The 23,413-nt window shown below is 35.1% G+C and overlaps 1 protein-coding gene across 2 annotated transcripts in view; it reads left to right on the top strand.

Moving 5' to 3' along the window:
- Positions 1-23,413, top strand: part of Zswim6 (zinc finger SWIM-type containing 6) — a 146,548-nt gene that overhangs the window by 69,904 nt on the left and 53,231 nt on the right. For both annotated transcript variants that reach the window (XM_048800003.1, XM_015497275.2), the window contains exons 2-4: positions 5,045-5,401; positions 19,101-19,249; positions 22,606-22,756. In XM_048800003.1, the coding sequence (XP_048655960.1) occupies positions 5,272-5,401; positions 19,101-19,249; positions 22,606-22,756 (430 nt within the window). In that variant the 5' untranslated portion in view covers positions 5,045-5,271. The remainder of the gene's footprint in view (positions 1-5,044; positions 5,402-19,100; positions 19,250-22,605; positions 22,757-23,413) is intronic.

Below are 23,413 nucleotides of genomic sequence, written 5' to 3'. Positions count from 1 at the left end.
CCTCCCAGATCAGGGCACACCTTTTCCTTACCTCTCAGCTCTGGTAAGTAGAATGAGTCCCCAGAGTTTTCCCTTCACCACCGCTTCTAAAACAAACAGCCAAGCATTTCCAAAGGTGGTTGTGAGCAACAACAGGAAATGAACTGGTAAAGAGGATTTTCTGTCTCCTCATTTAGACACTGGGCCTAGGAGGCAAGACAGAAGTATGCTGATATGCTGAGACTTGGTATTTGGGCAACAAAGGGCTTTAAAAAAGTTCATCTGCTCTTCCAAAATTTGGAACCCAGGCAAGAGGCCAGAGTGACCTGGGAAGGAAGGAGCACTGAAGTGTGGTGGGGGCCATGAGGGCTCTGTAAGAGGTCCTGAAGGGGGAGGGCTGCCTGGCTTTCCCTGCTTTTAAGAAGGCCAGAAGGCCAGAGCTGCGTTGCTTCTATTAGAAAAAGTCTGGCACCAGAGAAAGCAGTTTAATTTCAGATTGGGATGAACCACTTAATTTCTAAATTCTATACAGAGTTACAGTTGTAGAAATACTAACTCAAATTCTACCTAATTGGCTTATCAGAATCCCCTCGTGGCTACCCACCAGAATCTGAGACTGGACATGATCATTTCCCTCAAATAAGTGCATTAAAATTCAGAAATACAACCTGGAAAATTACTTAATGATAATGGCAGTGGTTGCAGGGGAACCCTTATGTACTTAGGGATTTGAAATAACTCTGAATGATGTGACTTTAAAAAAAAAGTCCAACACTGCCCCTTATACTGAGCTTACTTCTTAGGTACTCTTTGCATATAGCCTAATTAGTGGATAAATGTCTTATTTTCAGAAATAATTTTAAATAACTAACACCACTCATACCTAACATAAGTATTCTGATTAATTGGATTTTTATATGAAATGTGTAAGAATATTTATTAACAAGAAAATAAAACCAATAATGATCAGAATGCTGTTGGGAGCTCTTGTTGGGCCTATCCAATGCATGCTTCGTAAATGTTTATGTTGTTTATATGGTGTGTTGTGGTTTACAGTCTGGCCTTTGCATTAATTTGCCATTATCTTTCTCAAATATTAATGCAGTGTAGGAGTGATTTTTCTTCCAAATAGGCATTTTTAGGTGGACTTGAAATAAATCTTTTTCATTAAAAAATAATTTTTTTTTTCAGAAAAATTGAAGCTGCTTCCTAAGTGATTACTGGCAAAATCTCCTAATGTCTTTCTATAAGCTGTTTAAGGTTAGTATTAGAAATTAGGATTAGAGGATTTAATTAGCCAGCTCATAGGATGCAGTCTCTTTAATTTAGCATTTCCCTTTGAGAAAATTTTGCAGTTAAGAAGTAATATGAAGGAATATGATAGATAAGTTGGTTTTTGAATTGAGATTATTGTTTCCATCTTAGGCTTTATAATGCCTGTAAAATTATTCAGGAGATTGTGTATGATTTGAATTGAAATGTTTTGTTTTTCACATTGATCATTACATGTGGGTGTTGATTGTATGTAGCATTTCTCAGAGTTTAGGAAAGGTTTCCCTTTAGGTTTTGGGGTGGAGCAACAACTGGCTCATCTGTTTTGCCAAGGACACATAGTAAGTATTAGTTACTATACCATTTAGCTTATCTAGTGTATTTAATTAACCAATGAATATATTGTTACGAGAGTATTAAATGTAAGTAAGCAAATATTTTTAAGACAAGGTTTATAATAATTTCGTCAGTTTTGTTATTTGAAAATAAAATTATCCCATGTTTTACCACAGAGTGCAGGATTGCCCCTTTTTGTGTGCTCAGTTCTTATTCTTAAACAGCCAGTCATTATAGTTAGTCAGAACACCAGAAAGACTAAATTCTCAAAAGCCTTGTTTTATTTTAGGTCACCTAGTATCCAAGAGATAAATCCAGCAGCTAGGGGATGGGTAGGGTGTTTGGGGTGAGGGAGGATGGCTTACAACTCTCTAGGTATTGTTGAAGAAGGAATATACTGTCCTTGCTTCTCCTGTGGGTGCTGTGGTATGATTTAAAAGCCACTCAGAGCTAGTGACTTTCAAAGGTTTGATGAGTTGTAAAGGCCAAAGTACACCATAATACAATCCTAAAGTAAGAAGGCTTGATGGAATTAACTCAGTACTGCATAGTCCTAAAAAGTAATATATATACCAGCTGCCCTTTATGTATTTGCATGTGATTTTCCTTTATTTAAGGTTCATGCCTCTTGACTTCCAGCACCCTAGCCAAAAAGGCAAGGGGAGCCCCCACCAACCAAATAGGCCTCCGAGTATTAAATAGCTGCCACAAAACTAGTCAAATTAGAGGTGCCACTGACTTGAGAGCAAAGACACTTAAAGGGCTTAGTGGTAGAGGAACACCATTGATAGCTGATATTGGAGAAAAGTAACCAAAGGAATCCACTTTTAAACTGCCATCTGCACCTTATGGTAGGACCCTAACTGTGACCAGTTAGCTGACACTGATTGGGGTGGCAGGGTAGACTGTACCACATTTGGAGATATTTCTGTCAAAAAGGGTTGGAATTTTTAAAGGCGTTTGGGCACTTGAAAGATGATCTAGAATTATGTGGAAAAGTGAACATTCCTGAAACACCTTAGTCTTTAATGATACCAGATTAACGAAGTGTTATTCTATAAGACATGTATGTGTTTATTTGTGCCTTCACATATCATTTGGATTAAATTGCTTTGGAAGTCACAGTGCTTTGTAGTTAGCTTTTAAAAACACTTTGCAAGAATAGCAATAGTCAGTGCAACAAAATTGGAAATTTTCTCAGCACAGTTGTACAATATTAAGTAATATATTCTTTGACTTGTACAACTCAGAAATAAATATGATAATGTTTGCAAAAACTGCTTGAAGTCTTCATCAGTTTTCCTAAGGGATTCTTCTTTGATAATTAATGTCAGCTCTTTTGAAGCCTCCAGTACATTATTTCCTGGTAGACTGTTTTAAAAAAAGATTTTTTTTAAGGTTGTCCTGGGGGTTGAACCCAGGGCCTTGCATGTGCTTTACCACTCCTGCTCCACCCACAGCCCTCCTGGTAGGCTCTTTACTAACTATTCTCTGTCATATGGATCCTCAATTATCTCAGCTTTGCCATGATTAGAAAAATTTTCCAGTATCACTTTTGTAAAGAGACAAATCCATTGACGTGGCAGGCAAGGAGAGAGGTGATAGTTTTTAGTGGGAAGGGGTTGATTTCTGTCAATGGCCAGTTTAAAACTATTTTTCTGTTATCTATCTGGTTTTCCTGCAAGCATATATGTGACAGCCACATCCCCAGCCCAATGTATACTTATTTTAATTATGGTTTTTCAGAAAAACTTAATGATAATAAGAGATAAAGGAGACTGGTATATCTATTTGAAACAGTGCAATATTTGTGGTATAAAACCAAATGGTTATTATATGATAGTTCTCAAATTCTCTTATTGTGAAGCAATGATAGTAACTTGTTTTTATGAAATGCTCTTTTTATTTGACTCATTTAGTCAAAATTATTATAATACTTTTCTTCTTCTATTAAGAGTTCTTGATTATGAATTATCAAGTTGAAATTATATTACTCTGAAAGATTTCTGGTGAGTGGGTTTCTTCCATCTCTGTCCTAAGTAGCTTCTGTCAGGGAGACAGTAAGTTAGGTACAGATATCTCATGTGAAAACTCTTAGTGTTGTCTACCTCTTCCTCTCAAGCTACACGTCCTCAGCTCCATGTGTACCACCTCTTCCAGACTTCCCCACATGGTAAAGATCCTTCTAGTGAATGATTTAGCAAAGTCAGAAGAATCAGTGGCCGGCTTGATGAATGTTATTAAATAGTGTAATGGAAGACTGAGAGAGAGAGAGAGCCCAAGGTTTCATTATGTGACACTCAAATTTCTATAAGGCATTTGAAATCCTGAAGTAAAACTGAGTCCTGAATATTCCCAAAGGGATCAGGGTTGGTTCTTTGGCACTGAATATGACTTTGGAGAGGCTGAGTAGTTAGGACTCAACAATGATCAACACCCTCACCTCCCCCCCCACCCCCACCCTACCATTTAGGTTAACTTCCTTATGCATTTAGGGAAAGGGAGTGTGGAAGGTTTGTCCTCTGGCCAAGTAGACTAGTACTAATTGGTACATAGCTGTGGTGGGAGGCAGTTTTCATTTGGCTTTGAGCTTAGCTAGAACTGTTGAAGAGAGATTGACTACCTGTGTGGGGTGAGAGTCTGAATCATTGTAAGCAGAGTTCAAATGGCCACTGGTCATGGAACTTTTAGAAGATTTCTGTGTTCTAAGTTTAACGTATGAGTTTTCTAAGGCCCTTTCCTTCCCCCTTGTGATTTTTGTACTGTGTGTGTGTGTGTGTGTGTGTATGTGTATGTGTGTGTTTGTTTAATACTCTTAACATCTGTACCAGCTTTCCTCTGTGTGATATGGAAAGAAATAATCATTATGAGTCACTTATTGGTTGCTGCTCAAAGATATTGCTGTATTGGGACATATGTCATGTCTGCTACAGAAAGGATTATTAAATTAAAAACTTTCTCTGGTCAAAGTTTATGAGAGTTTGTGAAACTCCTCAGTTACCATGTTGGTTGGAGCAGACTAATGGCTGCCTAGAGTCAAGTGGAGAGAAGGAGAGAGATGTTTTTAAAAAGAAAGTTGATTGGCTGACTCTAAAAGATAAAAAGGAAAAAGAAAGATCATGAACCATGCTGATCTAGAATATTTTCATCTCGATACCACAGATACAGAGTAAAGTGATTATGGTCTACTAATGTTGTGATCCAACTTGGTGAAATACTCTGATAATAGTTTTTATCTGGTTGTGTAAAATACCTCAACTTGTCTGAAAATTCCCATATTTTTTTTTTTACTTTTATGGGGGAGGGATTGGGTGGTGGTTAGTGCCTGAATGTTTTTACCTGAAAATAAAAGCTGTCACTTTTTCTTGTTCCTTGCTGTCCAGCACCACGTTTTCAAGATTTAGAACATTCATAGCATCTGAATGTGGACTCTGAACTCTCCCTGTCTTTCACACAGGTTTCCACTTGAGTGGCACAGTGACAGAACCAGCAATACAATCGGAGCCAGAAACTGTTTGCAACGTGGCCATCAGCTTTGACCGTTGCAAGATTACCTCAGTGACCTGCAGCTGTGGAAACAAGGACATATTTTATTGTGCCCATGTTGTGGCACTGTCTTTATACCGCATCCGCAAGCCAGATCAGGTCAAACTGCATCTTCCCATTTCAGAGACTCTCTTTCAAATGAATAGAGACCAGCTACAAAAGTTTGTACAGTATTTGATCACAGTGCACCACACGGAAGTTTTGCCAACTGCTCAAAAATTAGCAGATGAAATTCTTTCCCAAAATTCGGAAATCAACCAAGTTCATGGTGAGTATAGATATTGATTCCATAGATTTCTTCTCTGGTGTCCTTTTCATTTATAAATTTGGTTCTGCATAAAATTAATTAAATATAAAAGGGATCATGAGCATTGCTCTAAATTTTTAAATCTAGTTTTATATCCTAAAATATATCTTTTGAAGCATTTCATGCTTTTTGTGCTCAGAAAATCATTTGTTTAAAGCTTGGTTTTTATACTCTTTTTATTTAGCAACATTTTATCAAATGCTATGTATTATGCAAAACACTTAAGATATTTAATTCACTCTTTTCAATAAACTAACCTATACATGGTCAGAATTTTTTCATTTTTAGGATATTACAGTTTGTTTAGAGTTTAGGATATGAATAGTTGTATAGGAACCATTGTATAAGAAGTCACAAAAAGTTTCGTTTAAATCTTCTACACATTGAACATTGTGTTTATTTGTAAACATTTTTATCAGGAGTCTGTTTTGTACATTGGAAATATATCAGCTTAAGAGAATATGCAACTGTTTGGAAATATACCCACCACTTTTTCCCCATATAATACGGTAATGTAAAGCACAGTTCCTTGTGCTTTTAAAATGTATGAACAACAAACATAATTTTTTAAATACTTAAAATATGTTGAAGAAAGTATTGCAGTCTTGATTAAACAGCTCAGCAACTTAACATTGTCACTTTCCTTTAGTTACAGATTTGAGATGTAGGACAAGTCACCAACTCTATTCTTAGTTTTTTCCCCCAAAGTCATTATTTGATAGAGCAAATAGAAGTGCTTAAAGAAAGAAGTTTGAGATCATGTTTTTAAACTTTTACAATTGTGAGATATAAAATACAGACAAATGCATAAAACATGAGTGACAGATTAACAAAAAAACCTAAGCCAAGAAGTATATGGCTCTCAGCACCTAAGAGGGTTCTTTGTGCCCCTTCCCAGTCATAGCTCCTTTCTCTTCTCCTTGATAACCATGCCTGATTTTTATGTTAATCACGCCCTTGGTGGTGGTGTTCTTGACATCATTAAACACTGGTTTAGTTTGACGTTTTTCCAACTTATCATTCAGTGTGATTCCTGTATACCTGACTCAAAATCAGGTGTAGAGTTTGTCCATATTATTTTGTATACCTGTAATTCTTTCATTGTCATTGATGTGGCATAGCTCTGTTCAGTAGAAATATGATGTGACCCACATGTATATATTTTTTAAAAATATTTTTTTGCTGATGGACTTCATTTTTTTCACTTATTTATATGTGGTGCTGAGAATTGAACCCAGTGCCTCACACATGTAAAGCAAGTGCTCTACCACTGAGCCACAACCCCAGCCCTAGATTGAAATATTCTAGGAGGCACAATTTAAAACATAAAAAAAAAAAAAGTTAAATTAATTTTCATAGTTTGTTTTATTTGGCTCAGTATACCAAAAAATATTGATTCACATTCTATTAATAAACCTCAGTATTTATAAATACTGTTTTAACAAAAATATTGAGATATTTACATTTCTTCATATTACATCTGAAATCTGATGTCTATTTCATATTTAACAGCATATCTCAAATCATACTATTGCCACACTGCAAGTGCTCTGTAGCCACATGTGGCTAGTAGTATTATCATATCAGACAGCACAGCTCTAGAGTATTATAGGAATGAGAATATCACTCTCCACTGTGGACAGCCCTTGTTCTGAATAGAGCTGCTGTGAACATTCTTTTACAGGTCTCCCGGTACTGTGAGATAATGTGGGTTTTATGTCAGAGGAAAATCCATGCAGTCATATTTCTTCTAGTGCTCCCCATATCAGTCTAGGCTTTATTAGAGTAGCTATCATAAGGTGTGTAAAGCATTTTACTTGATAGAATCTGCCAATGTTAAATAACAGAAGTGTAAACAACTCTGCTACAGAAGTACCTTCAACCCCATGAAAGCACATGCTTTCAAGGACTTTTCAAGTAGGCTTTTTCCCTGTCTCAAATCTTGCTGCCTTGTGAAAATTCAGACCAGCTAACAGTCATCCCTGAGATTTCTCAGGAGCCTATTTGTGGCTTCTTATTAAATTGCTCAGTGGAGGTAGAATAGGATATATCATTTCTTTAGACTTTTATGCATTCTCTTTTTTCTGTTTTTCCTTTTATTCTTAGTTCATATAATCCATTAGGGTCACTTTGTTGTCTTAAGTTTTAGTTTAACCAAAGGTCTAAATCAATAATTAGATGCTTATTGCATTTGTCTTGCTTGTTTTGAAGGATTGTGGCCCCAAAGTTTCTTTTCTAAAAGATTTTAAAATGCATTTCCATGTTGAAATATTGGGACTAATGAAACAATATTAACTAAAGTTGTATGTAAGAATGTGTTCATTTGACATTGCTTTCAGGGTTTCTAAAATTGGAAAAAATGTTCAAGGGAATATCAAGGACAATGCAGGTTAGCATTAGATTCAATGTGATTTTCAGATAACTTTGGTATGAAAACAACTTCATGAGAGCAGTGAACTTGAGCAGTTTATACTACCAGCTTTTTCTCCACTTAATTTATCATCAGATTTGCTTCTAGCCTGGAAATGGGCCAATTACACAAACTGCCTTATTGCCTTCTATTCTTGTGTGACAAGTGGTAAAAAAGAAGAGAGGTAGAAAGCAGGCTGTGACCTTAAGTGATGAAATGGGAAATCTGCTCCCTGGAGGGTCTTACTTTAACTGTTAGATTAATGACTTCATAAGGGGTGGGATTAAACATGTTTTATAGTTATTTGACTACATAGTCTCACCTGCCTCCAAACATCTGTACAAAAGCTTTCTGTTTTTAAAGTAGTGCTTTCTTGTATGGTGTTGTGGGTATATTTTTCCTTTGAGAAAAATGCCTTGAATATGAATATTGGGAGGATTTCATTTTTCTCCAAAGAAAACCCTCACTTTTACCTTGCTAGATAAATATGGTTAAAATAGGATTTAGACTTGATTATTTTAGTTATTTATTTCATGCACATTGTTTCTCACAAATTTCTTATGAACTAGGTATTGCAAATTTATAATTGTAATGGTTTTTGTACATAGTCATTTATTCATAGTAACAGCTTCAGTCAAAGTAAGTTGGAAGCTGGGTGCAGTGGTGAGTGCCTGTAATCCCGTTAGCTCCGGAGATTGAGGCAGGAGGATCGAGAGTTCAAAGCCAGTCTCAGCAATGGCAAGGCACTAAGCAACTCAGTGAGAACCTGTCTCTAAATAAAATACAGAATAAGGCTGGGATGTGGCTCAGTGGTTGAGTGCCCCTGAGTTCAATCCCTGGTAACCCCCACCACCCAATAAAAAAGAAAGTAAGTTGGAATGTGGACTTAGTTATTTTAATATTTCAGTCCTTGTCAGTAGAGCTTTTTATGTTTCATTGTGTTTTCCTAAAATTTCCCTCAGTTTTATTATAAAATTAAATACTGTGTGCTAAAAGTGGTTGTGAGATAGTTAATGTTAATAGCCCACCAGGGAGATTGCCAGTTTGGTATTTTTAAAGCAAAATTATTTGCTCTTGGCTTTATATTCTAATAAACTTTTCACCTTCTATATTCTTGAAAGAGAAGATGATGTCTTTGCTAAGTACTTATTTAGAGATAGCACTAACTCCACTCATGTTATTTCCATTCGGACTCTTGTGGTCCTTTGTTGTTCTTACTAAAGGAGATGTAATTGTAGACTGGTAAACTGTGAAATGGGGACAGACTATTGAACTTGAAATTTGGAGTCCTGTAGTCCAGTGTTGTGTTCAATATGTATTACCTGTGTAACTCTCAGTAGGACTAATTTTTTTCTTATGTTTAAATGCTCATAATCTTTTATAACAGTGTTGGAAATTTTTAATGATGTGATATAGGAATGTATAATGATAATAATTTTAAAAGATAACCAAGCTTACCTGAAAGTATTCATATCATAGTTGAGAGCAGAAGCCATTTGAGGAAATGGGTAATTTGGAGATCAACTTGCTTTCCCTAGATTTTTTGGTACACATTTCTTCCTCTTCTACTTTCTGTCTTGTGCTTTTTTTCTTTTATTGACCTCACTATGAGCTAGTTTGAATTGGGCAGACTACAACAAAGGAATATACTGAGGGAAACCAGTGGTACTGACCTTGACTTAGAGAGGGAGGAGGGTCATTTAGTGACCCTTTCATTCAGAGGGCCTGGGCTAATTCCAAAAGTAGGCAAGACTTATCTCTCACTTCCATGCTATCTACCCCAAGGTACTATCTTAGCCAGATGTAAAGGGTATTTATTTTATTCACATGTCAGATGAGGGTTGACATCTAGATCTCTCCCAAAAAAAAATTTTTTTTTTGGATGGGGGTATATTGGCAAAGACATAGTAGTAGCCAGACTGCCAAAGTGCACCCCTGTAGTTTCACCGAGATATACATTTGTGTGTTATTTTTCCATTTCAATTTGAGCATGGTTCTTATAAAACTGAGACCATGCATCTGTTTGTGCCTGCCTGTCCTCTTAACTTAGCCTCCAGTTGCTTTTGTGTCCCAGCCATCTAACATATCGGTCTGTTTAAGCTCTCCTAGATATTAGCAAGCAAATACACTCAGCAGTCCCCTCTTTATTACTTAAGCTCTTAATTTTCGTTTGAAAATAATGAAGCTTTATAGGGGCTGACACTCTGACCTGTGTATCTTGGTAGCCTCCCTATGCATAATACTTAAGACATAATAAGAATTCGTATTTGTTAAACACAAAGTAACATTGTCATTTTTTATTCTGTCTTGTTCCTAGTAGGAACTTGGAGATTTATTCTTTAAGGATATAATAACATATATATATGTTCCAGATCTATCAGTGAGTGACAGTTGGAGTCATTTGATGCAGGCCTTGTGTCACATCTCTCTTCCTTTTATTTCCCAGTGGATGGTTGTGTTCATTGTAATTGAGCTTACATTAGCAACCAGTTCTTTCAAGTTTCCTAGGGAGATAATTTGATTATTAGTAGTATATCCTTTTTATTATAGATCATTCTGGTGTTGACAGTTGGTGAAACAAAGGTATGATCTGGTGGTCACAATAATTAGTAAATTTATTCTGTAGAATTAAAGTAGCTCTCTATCTTAAAGTGCAGCAGTGTGAAACAAAGAAAAATTAAAAAAAATAAGAATGTGCATTGGGAAAGTTTATTGTAGATGTATGTGAAGATAAAAAGGCAAGCCTTTATTAGCTTCCCCTCGCAACAGCACCCTTAGACTCTAGCAAGCCCTTATTCCGATAAGGCAGCCACTACAGACACGTGGCATATATCTTTTAAGACATTTTTTCTTCTTGAGCACATATGCACAGACATGAAAGCACACACTTAAATACACTTTAAAAACAGTTTGTGTTTGCAGTATGTCTTTTTCTCTAAATATATCATTAATATTTATTTAGTACAAATATGTCTATTCCTGTTCTAAATGTTGTGTAGTATTCCATAGTTTGGATGCATTTAATCATTAACCTGCTGAATCACCTTAAGGTGGTTATTTTCATTTTTTTCTCTACTACATACAAAGTTGTTGTGACCATCCCTTGCTTTGTGTGTAAATTTGTGCAGTTTTTTAAAAAAAAATAATTTAGTCTCAGTCGTAGAAATACTAGAAATACCAGGAAAAAATGACATAGCATTTTGAATTTTGTAATTATTGTCAAATTTTTCTTCATAAATCATTTGTTTTACCCTTACGTTATAACTAAAGCTTGATGTTTCTGTAATGACTTAAATATTTGTTTAAAAAAAGCTTTGGATCTAGAATCACATACAGGTGATATTACTTTATTTCCTTCACATGAAGTTTTTTCATTTTACTCTAGCAAAGAAGTGGTCTTAAAACTTATGTCTCTTAATTTGGAGGAATCATACATTTGTAGCTCATGAGGGATTTGCTAGGGTGACACAGAGACAGCCAAGTTAACTTTTAGCCCAGTATCCTTCATCCTTTCTCTTTTCACTTCCAAATCTTACCTTGCCTCACACTCTGTAGTCATCTCTGACACCACCTCATAATGCTATAGTCAAGTTTCCTCCTCCATCTCCTCTTCTTTAACTGACTCCTAAGTCTTTCCTAAGTCTTTCTTTTTAACTCATCTGGCTGGATGAGTTTATTATCTCCCACTGGGATTGTTCAGTGTTTAAGAGTTCTAATTTTGAGGTTAGACAACGTAAGTTAAAATACTGGCTTCTTTGCTTATAAGCTTTGTTACTGGGGCCAAGTAACTGAATCTCTTCATGCCTCAGTTTGTTTTTTTAAATTGTAAAATGTGCACAATAAAGAGTATGATTTCATTTAAGGTCAGAAGGGTTAAAGGAGTAAATAGTGATTGCTATCATCACCACTGTTGCAGAACGGCAGCATGAGCCTTCAAGGGCTGTAGTAAATAGTTGAGGAAAATATTTTGTGAACCAGTTTTTACAGGTGTCTTTTAAAATGATAAAATTGTTCTTTTTTTAACATTTTTTAGTTGTTGATGGACCTTTATTTTATTAATTTATATGTGGTGCTAAGAATTGAACCCAGTGCCTCACACATGCTAGGCAAGCACTCTCCTACAGAGCTACAACTCCAGCCCCTGAGCAAACTGTTCTGAAAGCTTGCAAACATAGTAATAAATCTGAAGTTAAATTTGTGACACATAGGACTTTTTCTAAGAACTTTGCATTTAGGTATTTGTATTTGTGTACTAAGTAATTGTTAATACATTCATTAGATAAGTAATGGGAAATGACTTATTTGATATGCACTGTTTATACTCTGCATTTTTTTAATGAGCATTGGAGAATCTGCAAATACTTTATTGCTTTTTATCCATATAAAATACATGATTATTTCTTTACGTGAATAAGTATACTATTGAACTCCTGAAGTAAATTAAATGATAATAAGGGATGAGTAATAAAGTCAGAAGAGAGGAAAATAATAGAGGAGGGGCCATAAACCCTGACAGGTCTATTTGGGTTCCCTGAGATATATGCTGATGGCTGTGCTGCTTATTTACTTCCTTGGCATTTAGCTGAAAGGAAGGTGGTTTGATGCGGGAGCAGAACGTGGTGTATGCCAGGGCTTTCTCTGCCATTAGCCCTCACAATTAAGAAAGCAGGCTGCCCTCTAACAGCTCCTGAGGAAGACATCATATCTATCATGGCACTAGGATTACATGGACTGACCGTAGAGGACAGAGGTGATGAAAGGTCAACTTACAACAAAATTGTAAATTGAAATGAAGGCATTAGTCAGTCACTACTTGAAATGAGCATTTAATGAAGGGTAACATTTAAATCTTTTTCTAAAGGGTGTGTTTTCTTTTATTTATTTATTTATTTATTTTGGCAACCTTCTAGTTTCTCACCTCTCTGCTCTAAAGAAAGACTTCTGTTTGAGTCTGAATCACTAAAGTTTGCTGTCTTGCCTTTTTCTTCTTAGTGCAATTGCCTTTAGCTTGTAGGACAGGTGTACCAGTGCCTTTGCAAGCCACAGACTTAAATGTTTTCTAGCTCTAACAGCAGGAACTAAAACTGTAGGAGACAGCATTCTTCTATAGGTTCCCCAAAAGAGACTGAATTAATTACCTCTGCAGTATAGACATCTGCTTCTGTATTCTGCCTAAATACACTAAACTTGACAATTTCAACAAAAAGGAACATCTTTAGAAAGTATTAATGGTTAAAAGCATGATTTGGACAATAGTGTTAGGGAAGCAGATAGGATGAAGATGTGAACTGTATAAGCTAAAGCCTTTCACTTTCTCACATTTAAATTTGTTCTCCAGCAGAGGAAGAGAAAGACACACCCCTCCCCCCAACATACACACATTAAAACTCAACACTGTGGGTAACTCCATGTACCAAACATAGTTTAAGCCCATTGTGAACCTGTCTTTGTGGCTCAGGTTAAAATGTGCAGAATGATTTGGTGTTGTCTAATGCTTCAAGGGAACCATGGCATGAGATAATTGTCTTATTATGTATGTCTTACATTCTGTACACTGAAGAGGTATCTTTGTGATGGCCCCGGCACCATACTTAACATTCTCTCCAAATGTAAAATCTTTGTCTTCTCCCCTCCGGCATTTTTATTCCAGCAAAGATTCTGATTCAGTAGGTCTGAAGTCATACCCAGGCATCTATTTTTCAGAGGGTGTCTCAGGAGTTTTGATATGCTTTTAATTTGGGGAACTCTTGGGATGAGGGAGTTTTGATGTTGCAGTAAATCAAAATTAAGTCAGAACCCTACTCAAGAAGTAGACAAGGGTAGCCAAAGACTAAGGTAGTGGCTCTTCCTATCCATGAATTCTCCTTTGCTCTTGTCCTGAGGTGTCATTTTACCAAGGTAGGAGGTAAAGTAGGAGATAAATCAAGCTTCCATATCCATGTTTGGAAATGAGACAATTAAACTGTTTCACTTTTTTCTTCAACAGATAATTTTACTTTCCCTGAAGGCTTTAAACTGAAGAATTAAGCTTTGGTAATAAAATGCTCATGAAGATTAATATTATAAGTTGTAAATATTAAAGCATTTATAATTATAAATATAAATAAGGGTAGAAAAATGATAGGTTTTAAAACACTTTAAATGGATCATTTAATTTATACACTAGCTAAGAGATTCTGGTTCCTGCCCAACTTGGGGGGCAATCTAATAGCAAATGTAGAAATATTTGAATTCTCTTTGTTTTCCCTTCTGAGTTAAATGATGAGAGTTTTGTCTTTGATAGACAGCCATTAAAAAATAAAAATTAAAATGGTGCAAATCTTACAATTTATGTAAGGCTTAGACAACACTCTAATGCACTTAATCAAGACTATTAGGGTTTAAATAGTTATACCTCAGCATTAAAGTTGAACACATGAGTTTATGCTTTGGGTAAAATTATTATTGTTGTAGATACTTAATTTCCTGGAACATATATCTTACTCATAAAATGTTGAGAAGTATAATAGAGTAAATTTCTATTTTATTTAATTACTAGTTATTTTTGCTTACATTCTTACAGAAAGTTTTGTACTTTGCTCAGTTAATTTTTATTGCTTAGTTAATTTTTTGATTTCTGAATTATAGAATTTTAGCATTGAGGAAATGGAGACATGAAGAGCTTAAGTAATTTACTAGAGATGAATGTTTTCCTAAACTGTGACTAGAACTGAAGTCTTCTGAATTCTGATAGAAACTTAGGAACCTGCACATTCTTTCAACTTGTGTATAGATTTTGTAGATTATCTGCAGTGAAATTTTATCTGTGTGCCATTTCTTTTTCCCATGCCTTAACTCTTTCCTCAGTACTCTCAAGGAGTAAGTTAATTCTATACTAGCTTACCAAAAAATAAAAACCAAAACCAAAAATGCTTTTTTTCAGAAATGTGAGAAGACATAATTCATGTGTTTATACATTTGCTATTAGATATGTTTCTCTACCTAGGGAACAACCAGAATCAGTATATATGTAAGTTAAATTGTTCACTAAAGCAATTTCAAAATCTAGCATGTTTTTAAAAATATAATAATACTTTTAAAATCTGTCTGATTTTAAGAAATAACTTCACTGTGTAATTCAAATCAGAAGTCATTTCTGGCTTTTCTGTCTCTTCTTGCTCTTAGCTATAAAAGAATTTAAGAATTAAGTGTATTTTGATATTTTTGGTAAGATATCTGAATGTAGACCAGTCTGCCAATTCAGGCCATTAGGAAAAGGCTGGGGTTTTCTTCAATTCAGAATCAGATCTACTTAAAATATGTGGGTGATGTTGGTTGTGAATTGAAGCTCCATGCCACCACACAGTCATCCCTATTCCAAGCAGTTCTGGGGCAGAGCTCTCCACACAGTCTGTCAGAGCGGGAGAAAACAAATACAAAAGTTGGAGGATATAAGCATTATGAGGATTGAAATTGGATTTATTTAGTTCATTTCATCAGAAGGAACAGTGGACTTGGATGACCAGGAGTGAGTCAGAGTTTACCCTAAGGAGGTAGGAGACCTGTGTCAGATTTCCAAGGGGAGTTTTAGCAAGATGTTGGGAAGAACTTAAAAGTTGAGACCCCATAGTTTTGGTATTTGGAAAGTCTCTTTTGGTATATTTAGGTAAAGAATGTATAGCTGTCTTTGTACAGAGGGGTGTGTGCAAGGGTGTCCCTACAATCAAAAGGGGGGTGAATCTCTATGGGATACATTTGTAGACTTAGTAGTTAACCCTTCACATTATCGTGGTCCTATGGCCTCCTATAAGATAAGACCATGCCAAAAACAACAATATTCCTTTCTTAAATTTATATTTCATTTAAGGTTCACAGCCCCTATCTTGGTGACCCCAGGGTTCAGTTTTTGCTCTGGGTTCTAGGATATGTTCCTTGGCAGGGTGAGAGAACCAGAAGACTAGATTTAGCATTGAGGGTATGGATAAGTTGTAACCACACAGAGCATGTTTTTTTCCTTCTCTGGAATGAGAGTTATGATCAGTATTATTTTTTAGGGATTCTGTGAGGAGAAAATGAGATAATATATGTGAGGATGCATTTTACAATGGTTCTTAACCTTTCAAGTAAGAGTCCTTCTGGTGAGGCTATTTACATACCTTCCTTCCTCTTTTTTTTTTTCCTTCTTCCAAGTGTTTGCTTACCCAGAAGCCATAGGTGGTAGGAAGCAGTGGTGAACAAGGCAGATTACAATCCTTGCTCTGTGGAGCTTAAACATCTCTCTGGTTGCCCAGTTTCTACTTGGAACAGCTTTTCCTCCTCAGTTCTGGAAGAGCCATATGTAAGGAGCTCTGCAGCTCTTCTTAAGAGGCCACAAGTTGCTTTTGCTCTTCTTGCTTATCTTTTTACCTAGGCTTTAAATTTTGGCTTTAAGGTTGTGGCCTGGATTCTTTTTTAAACCTCATACTACGTCCCTAGTACATCCAGGTCCCTGCTTGAAATCCTCTCTCACCTCTTCTTCACTGTCTGAAAGGTATTTCAAATTTTAAAACCAAACTACTCAGAGATATTTCATATCTAAAACAGCTCATAGCCTAAAGGCTGCTTCTTCCACCCCCAAACCTAGTCCTTCTCTAGTGGTCTCTATCAGTGAGTTGTCCAGAATTCTTTCTCATTGTTTAATCCAGAAACCCATGTCTGTCCCCACCCCTTAGTCTTCCATACCTTATATATCTGTTTCTTCCCAAGTCTTGTTGCATTTATTTCTTAAGTTCCTGCCAGATTCTCCTTTTCTGTTCTTGTTGCTGGTTTTCCAGTTACCATTGTTATCTTGTGTGCAAACTATCAAAATGATATCCTCTTTTTATATATTTTGCTCCCCAATCTATCCTCCATATTTCAGATAGTGATATTTTTAGATACATAAATATATTTCACATGGTTCCAAAATTTTTAAAATATGAAAGCTACTCAATGAAGAATCTCCTTCCCCCATGTAGCTAGGTTACTCATTTTAAATATCCTTCCCAGTTGTTATGCATATATAAGAAGGCACTAATACTATGTTCTTTTTAAAGCCTCATTATCTATGTAAAAGGTGGTATATTATGTATATTTTTCTTCTTCCCCTTGATATTTTATCTTTCCATTGTAGTATACAGAGAATCTTCCCCTTCATTTTTATGTTACACAATTAATATTTCATGCTAGGAATGTTGAAATTGATGCATATCAGGACAGAACATGTTTTATTATCTAGAGTATTTCATTCTTCCACTTCAGATAACCTTGTAATAAATTCTCATTCATTATTCGCAGGGAAAAAAAAAGAAACTAAATTCTTTACCAGCAAAGGTTCTCAAGCCCTAGCCCTACTTCCTCTGTCTCTTCCAGGATTGTTTTTGTTTGTTTGTTTGTTTGTTTTTAAACTGGAGATTGAACCTAGTGGGCATTCAACCACTGAACTACATCCTCATCCTTTTTTTTTTTTTTTTTCGAAACAGGGCCTGGCTGTGTTGCTGAGGCTGACATTGAATATGCGATCCTCCTGTCTCAGCCTTCTGAGTTGCTGGGATTATAGGAGCACCTGGCTCCAGGATTGTTTTGTGTTGCTCTTCTTATCCTTTACTCTTGGGTTACAGAGACATATTCATTGTGTTGTGTTCCTTCTTGGCTAAGGTTCTTTTCTTGGTCTCACATACAGGCTTGTTGCTTCCTTTTTCCATCTTTAGTTAACTTCTGATGAGTTTCTAACCTACTTATGGCAAATCTCAGCTCAGTGCCTTTCCCTCAAGTTATGATTACCCTAACAATTCAAGACCAAGTTGGAGTTCTTATATGGTCTCAGAATCTTGACTTCTTCCTTTGAGCAGTTATCATTTATTATTGTATATTTGGTTGATATTTATCTCATACAGTGTTTGTAAAATAGCAGGTTGCAACCAATTATAGGGTATGAAATCAGTTTAAAAGATTGTGACAGCCTTTTGAAAAGAAAATACTAAACCTCTCTGCTATTTCTATTTTTCCCCATCAGACTTTTCCTTCAGATTAATTAATATCATGCAAGTACACGGACACATAGCATATTAGGCATAATGTAAAATGTATTTCTTATGGATCTTGGTCAGACAAGTCAACGGCTTTCAGCCGTTGAACTAGACTAAATTGGGTAAAAGTAGGAATTCTATGCTCAAGTTTAGCAGAGAGGCAGGCTGGCCCTGAGTCGGGCACTCAGAAAATATGCTGACTGGCTGAATGAATGAATGAGTGGCTGAATATATGCTTTTTCAGGAAGGTTCATGACCTACTGCTTTCCTCTACTGGGTCTAATAGACCTGGTTCTAAGCAGATGTTAATGATTATTTTCTTGGCCTGTTGAGTTTACATTAGCTCATTAAAAGATGAGAAAAGTCATGTAAAACCATGCCTACAAAAGTAGTTATTAAAGGTTGATAGGAGATGAAAACACTAAGGTGAAAGGTTTTTAGATTTCATTTTTTTTCTTTCTTACAGATCTTAAGTCTTACAATGCCATTTTGTTTTACTAACAAATAATAAAGCTTAATTTTTACCTAAATGTCTGGGTAACTTTTGGATTTCTGAGGTAGTCTGCACACATAGGGCTTATTATATTGCTGTTATCTTTTGTGTGTACTTCAGCAATAAAATATTTATGCAGTTTGGCAAGGTGATACTACAACCTGGTTTAGTACAACAGCTGCACTGCCTGCTCCCATGTGGCTTGATTTCCCTTTTTAATCTTCAGTTTTCTGCAACGAAAGACTTATGTCAGCATATAGTTTATACAGTAGCAGATAATGGTGACAGCTTCTTGAATTAACATAGTAAAGAGTGAAATAGTCTGCTGAGTTCACTTATTTTACGTTTTCTTAATATCTTTGAAAAACATTTTTATATCATGTCCCATGTAGTAGAGCTTTATAAAGATCACATATTTACAATAGGACATTTTTGTGACTTTTTAATTTAATATAAAACCTGTAAACTCATCTCTAAAGACAAGTCTCAGATCTTAAAAAAATGGAACTATTTTAGGTCTAAAGTAATCTACATTTGACTTTACACAGATCAGGAAAGACTTGAAAATAATAGTGATTTTTGCGTGTTTTTCAGTTTTATGTTTATAAGTATGATTGAAATGGAGATTGGATTTAAGTGTGTATGCAAAATAGAGAATCTTAATTATTTTCAAGTTTGTTATCAGAATACTTAAAGAAGAGCAAATGTGTTATTTTTTCTTTCTATTTCTAGGTGCTCCTGATCCAACTGCAGGTGCTAGTATAGACGATGAAAACTGCTGGCACTTAGATGAAGAACAGGTTCAAGAACAGGTTAAACTGTTCCTTTCCCAGGGTGGGTACCATGGATCAGGGAAGCAGCTTAATTTGCTCTTTGCAAAGGTATGATTATTTATATTTTTAAAAATTCTAAGTATACATATGTATAGGAACTATATAAGATCATGTTTATAATAGGATAAAGGCTTTTTAAAACAAAGTCCAAGTTAACAAGTTAGAAACATTTGTGTTGTAATGCAAGCTTTAATTTGGTCTCTCTCAAAAATGATAATTCTTTTTGTAATTTTTTTAAAAAACTACTTCCAGTAGTGAAAACTAAATAAATAGTTTTAATGTTCTCTAAATGCCATCTTTTCAAATTTTTCTTTTTCTAATTAATTTTCTCAAGTGAAGCATCACTTTAAATACAACCTTTAAAATGTTCCTTATGTATTGTTTAATAATGTTAGCATCTTCAAGCTAATTTTAGAAGCATGGATTTTATTATTTACATCAGTTTTTCTCATCTATAAAATTAACTAATAGTCACATATCTCCTAAAGTTTGTGACAGTGGTGTTAAATTTTGATATCTGGCATTCATTTTGATCACCCAAAACTGATAGACCTAAGAAGTAGAATTATCTTCAGCACAAGTTCTTCATGAGCAGAAGCTATGTCTGTTGCTTTATGGAGAAATTTTGGTAGTATGAAGCATTTTAAAGTATTAAACCATGTGTTTTCATTAGGGGATATAGCCATCATTATGGATAGTGTGTTAAAATTGGTTTTAAAGGAACAGATATCTATATTCATTGATATTTTTGTTAAATAGCTTCTCTGATATTCACAGTGATCAAACTTTTTAAGTTCAGAAGAATCTGGGTGCACTTTGTTCTTGTGGTGGCAAGAAAATAGTGTATTCTGCTACTAAAGATTTATCTAGGGGCTCTTGGTAGATTGCAAATTTTCCAGGAATTAGATTAATGAAATACATTTAATCCTAAAACTATTTCTCACATATTTAATTATTCTTTAGTAATTCTTAGGCACTTCAAACTCACATGATGCCTCAAAGCCATCAGCTGAAAATTTATTACTTTTAGGCTATAGGTGTACTTGAGTTTTGTAATAGAGAGTTTAGATTTCTATGTTTGATAGTAAAGCATTTATTTCACTACTATTGCTAACTGAGCAATAGGTTAGCAACTTAGCAGAAAAATGAAGTTCTTTTTACAACTAAGAAACAACAAAATTAAGTAAATAAATAAACAAACCCAGAAAGTACACTAAAATAAATTAATTAAATGCATTTATATACTGGTAATGTAATAAAATGTATTGTAATGTATATTTAGACACAGGGAATATTTCATATGTTATATCAGCAGAGTACACTATGGCAAAGGGGAAGCCATGTGAAAGATGTGTTATTAGATTGGCCTGCAGTTTATTTTTGTCCCTATATATTCTGTACATCAGTTTATTTTTGTCTCTATACATTATGTTCATATTATGTATGTCATGTGAAGTAATAGCAACATCTGATGTTGAAAATGACATAACTTTTTTATTAAGTCAGATCTGAGTTCTGATTCTAGCTGTTACCTTTGCTTTTAGGGCAAGTTACTTCTCTGAGGATTGGTTTTGTATTTTATAAAATGAGGTTTCTAAACTTGCCTCCTTTGCATGGATGTTTAAAGATTGAATGGAATGCATAAATATAAATAAATTCTTAAGCTGATAGCTTGTAACTCCCTTTCTCTCTCCCAGGATTCACCAGTTCATGTTTTTTTTTTTTTTTTTTTTTTTTTTTTTTTTTTTTTTTTTGTGCTTCCACATTGGGAATAAAGTTTTCAGAATTACTAACTGATCCTCCTGGAAGCATAACGTTTGTGATTCGGGGTAGAGGTGCTATTGAGTTCTTTACACGACTTCGAATTCTGAAGCTGGTGAAGGAGTTCCAGTGCTTGTCAGATCCAGGCCTGAAGCTGGATCTATTGATCTAGATTTGGGTTGCTTTACTGCAAAGCTGCCATTTTCTCCTTCACTTTACTTTCACATAGATTCTCCCCCACCTACTGCTTATAACCTTGCTCCCATTAATTTGCTTGTAGCGACAACTGATGTTCAATTAAGGTTCTTATTTGTTGAATTCATAGCAGTACACACTGTGGGGAATGGAGGGATTCATTTAGGTTTTCCTGCAGAGACTTTGTGTTTCTTTTCTCCTTTCTTTTATTTGGGAAGTATAGCACTAGTGAATGGGCAGAGCTCAAGGTTCTAGCTTGAGAGATCATTAATTTATGAGGTCAGTGGGTATTATTCTGCTTTGTGGATCATTCAGAGAGAGCAAGAGAGTTCTTGAATCTATAGCTCTATTTTCTTTTACGATTGCAAAAAACGTTCCTGAGCGAATGTACACTGTCTTTGTATCCACAGGTTCTGCCTTGGCAGATTCAGCCAACCATAGATTGAAATTGTACCTAGGCCACCATGATGGCCGATGATGGTTGTATCTGTACTGAATATATAAAGATTTTTCTTGTTATTGTTCCCTAAACAGCACAGTCTAAAAATTATTGACATAGTATTTACATTATATTAGGTATTAGGTATTTAGATTATAAGTAATCTAAAGATGATTTAAAACGAACAGGAAGATATGCATAGGTTATATTCAATACTATGCCATTTTGTATAATAAAGCATGAACATTCTCAGAGTTTGGTACTTTTGGAAGGTTCTGAAACCAATTCCTCATAAATACTGAGGGACAACTATATGTGCTGCTCTTTATATTAAAAATTTCAGTAAGAGAATTTATTGAATTTATTAATTTATCTTAAAAACTGAAGGACTTGCATAGCTCTCTGTCAAACTATTTGTCATTTTTGTTCTGGTGTTGTTTTTCTGTAGGCTAGCAAAGATATTCCATTCATCCCCATGAAGCAATGCACTTAGCTAAAAGCTGTTTTGGTATATTTGTTAGGTTCAGATAGCTATTTCTAGTGCTGGATTTCACTTTCTTTGTTTGTCAAGGGGTAAATTACCTAGTCACCTATTTTGTTGAAATATAATTTTGAACACAAAATATATTTGGTTAGATACTTTGAAGTGGACCTGGAAAAAAAAGTTCTACCAGACATATGAAACACAGTTAATCATTTACCTTAATCAGATACATAAAGCCCTACCACGAGTTTTTTTTTTTTAATTAGAAAGGAAAACTCTTTACCTCATGTGGTTTCTAAAACATTTAGAGTAATTAAAGATCATTTCTCAGAGTAAATTGCAATTTAGGATAGAGATCTGTTTTTATTTACTTTTTTCTTTTTCTTTTTTTGCTTAAGAGGGCTGGTGTGAAGGCATCACACATACGAAATACAGAAAAGTGGTTTGGTGGTTTGTCTCTTTCAATTGATTTTTTTTTTTTTAACCTTTTTCAACCTTTTTCTAAAGATCTGTTTTCCCAACTAGGTGCGGGAGATGTTGAAAATGAGGGACTCCAATGGAGCCCGCATGTTGACCTTGATTACAGAGCAGTTCATGGCTGACCCTCGCCTGTCACTTTGGAGGCAACAAGGCACTGCGATGACTGACAAATATAGGCAGCTCTGGGATGAACTGGGTAAATATGTTTCCTGACAAGTTATTATTGAGTTGTGTATGAATAAAGACCACAGTTGAATATTTTGATAACATGGTCATAGTATTTCTGAGACAAAGATGCTCATATATGAACTTTGTACCAGTGCACAATGGTTAAAATAATAGAAAGATTGAGGACTTGGGCTTAAATTTGCAGAAAACAGCTTTGGCACAGTTTTGGGGGTGGGGAGTAATTGCTTGATCTCGAAGAAAGTAAGCACAGGAATCTACCTTAAAATATTGGAAAAGTGATACTATTTTAAAAGTTGTTTTGCATTATAGAGCTGGTTTCTAGATTAGATTTTGTTTCTAGATTAATATTGTGCTCCATTTAGTTAAAATTTGGAGTCTTATCTTCCCCTTCTCCCCACATTGGAATTATCAAAAGTGGTTTGAATATTTATTTTATTTTTGGCTGCTATAGAATTAGGTGAACAATCTCTAAAATTTGTTGTTCCATAAATTTCTGGTGGTTAATAGAAATATTGCAGATGTTTGGAAAAATTGAGAAGTCCTATAGTCATATTCATTGAGAGGATACTGTGAATTTGTTGGGGTGAACCTTGTTTCTAAAAGCTCATTGCTAGGGAAGTAATGATTGTCTTTCTTTTAAGAAATCTGTGTGACAAATGAATTT

The sequence above is a fragment of the Marmota marmota genome, unplaced genomic scaffold (genome assembly GCF_001458135.2).
Source record: "Marmota marmota marmota unplaced genomic scaffold, marMar, whole genome shotgun sequence".
Taxonomy (NCBI): domain Eukaryota; kingdom Metazoa; phylum Chordata; class Mammalia; order Rodentia; family Sciuridae; genus Marmota; species Marmota marmota.
Note: the sequence above shows the minus strand (reverse complement) of the source record. Positions and strands in the feature narration are given on the sequence as shown.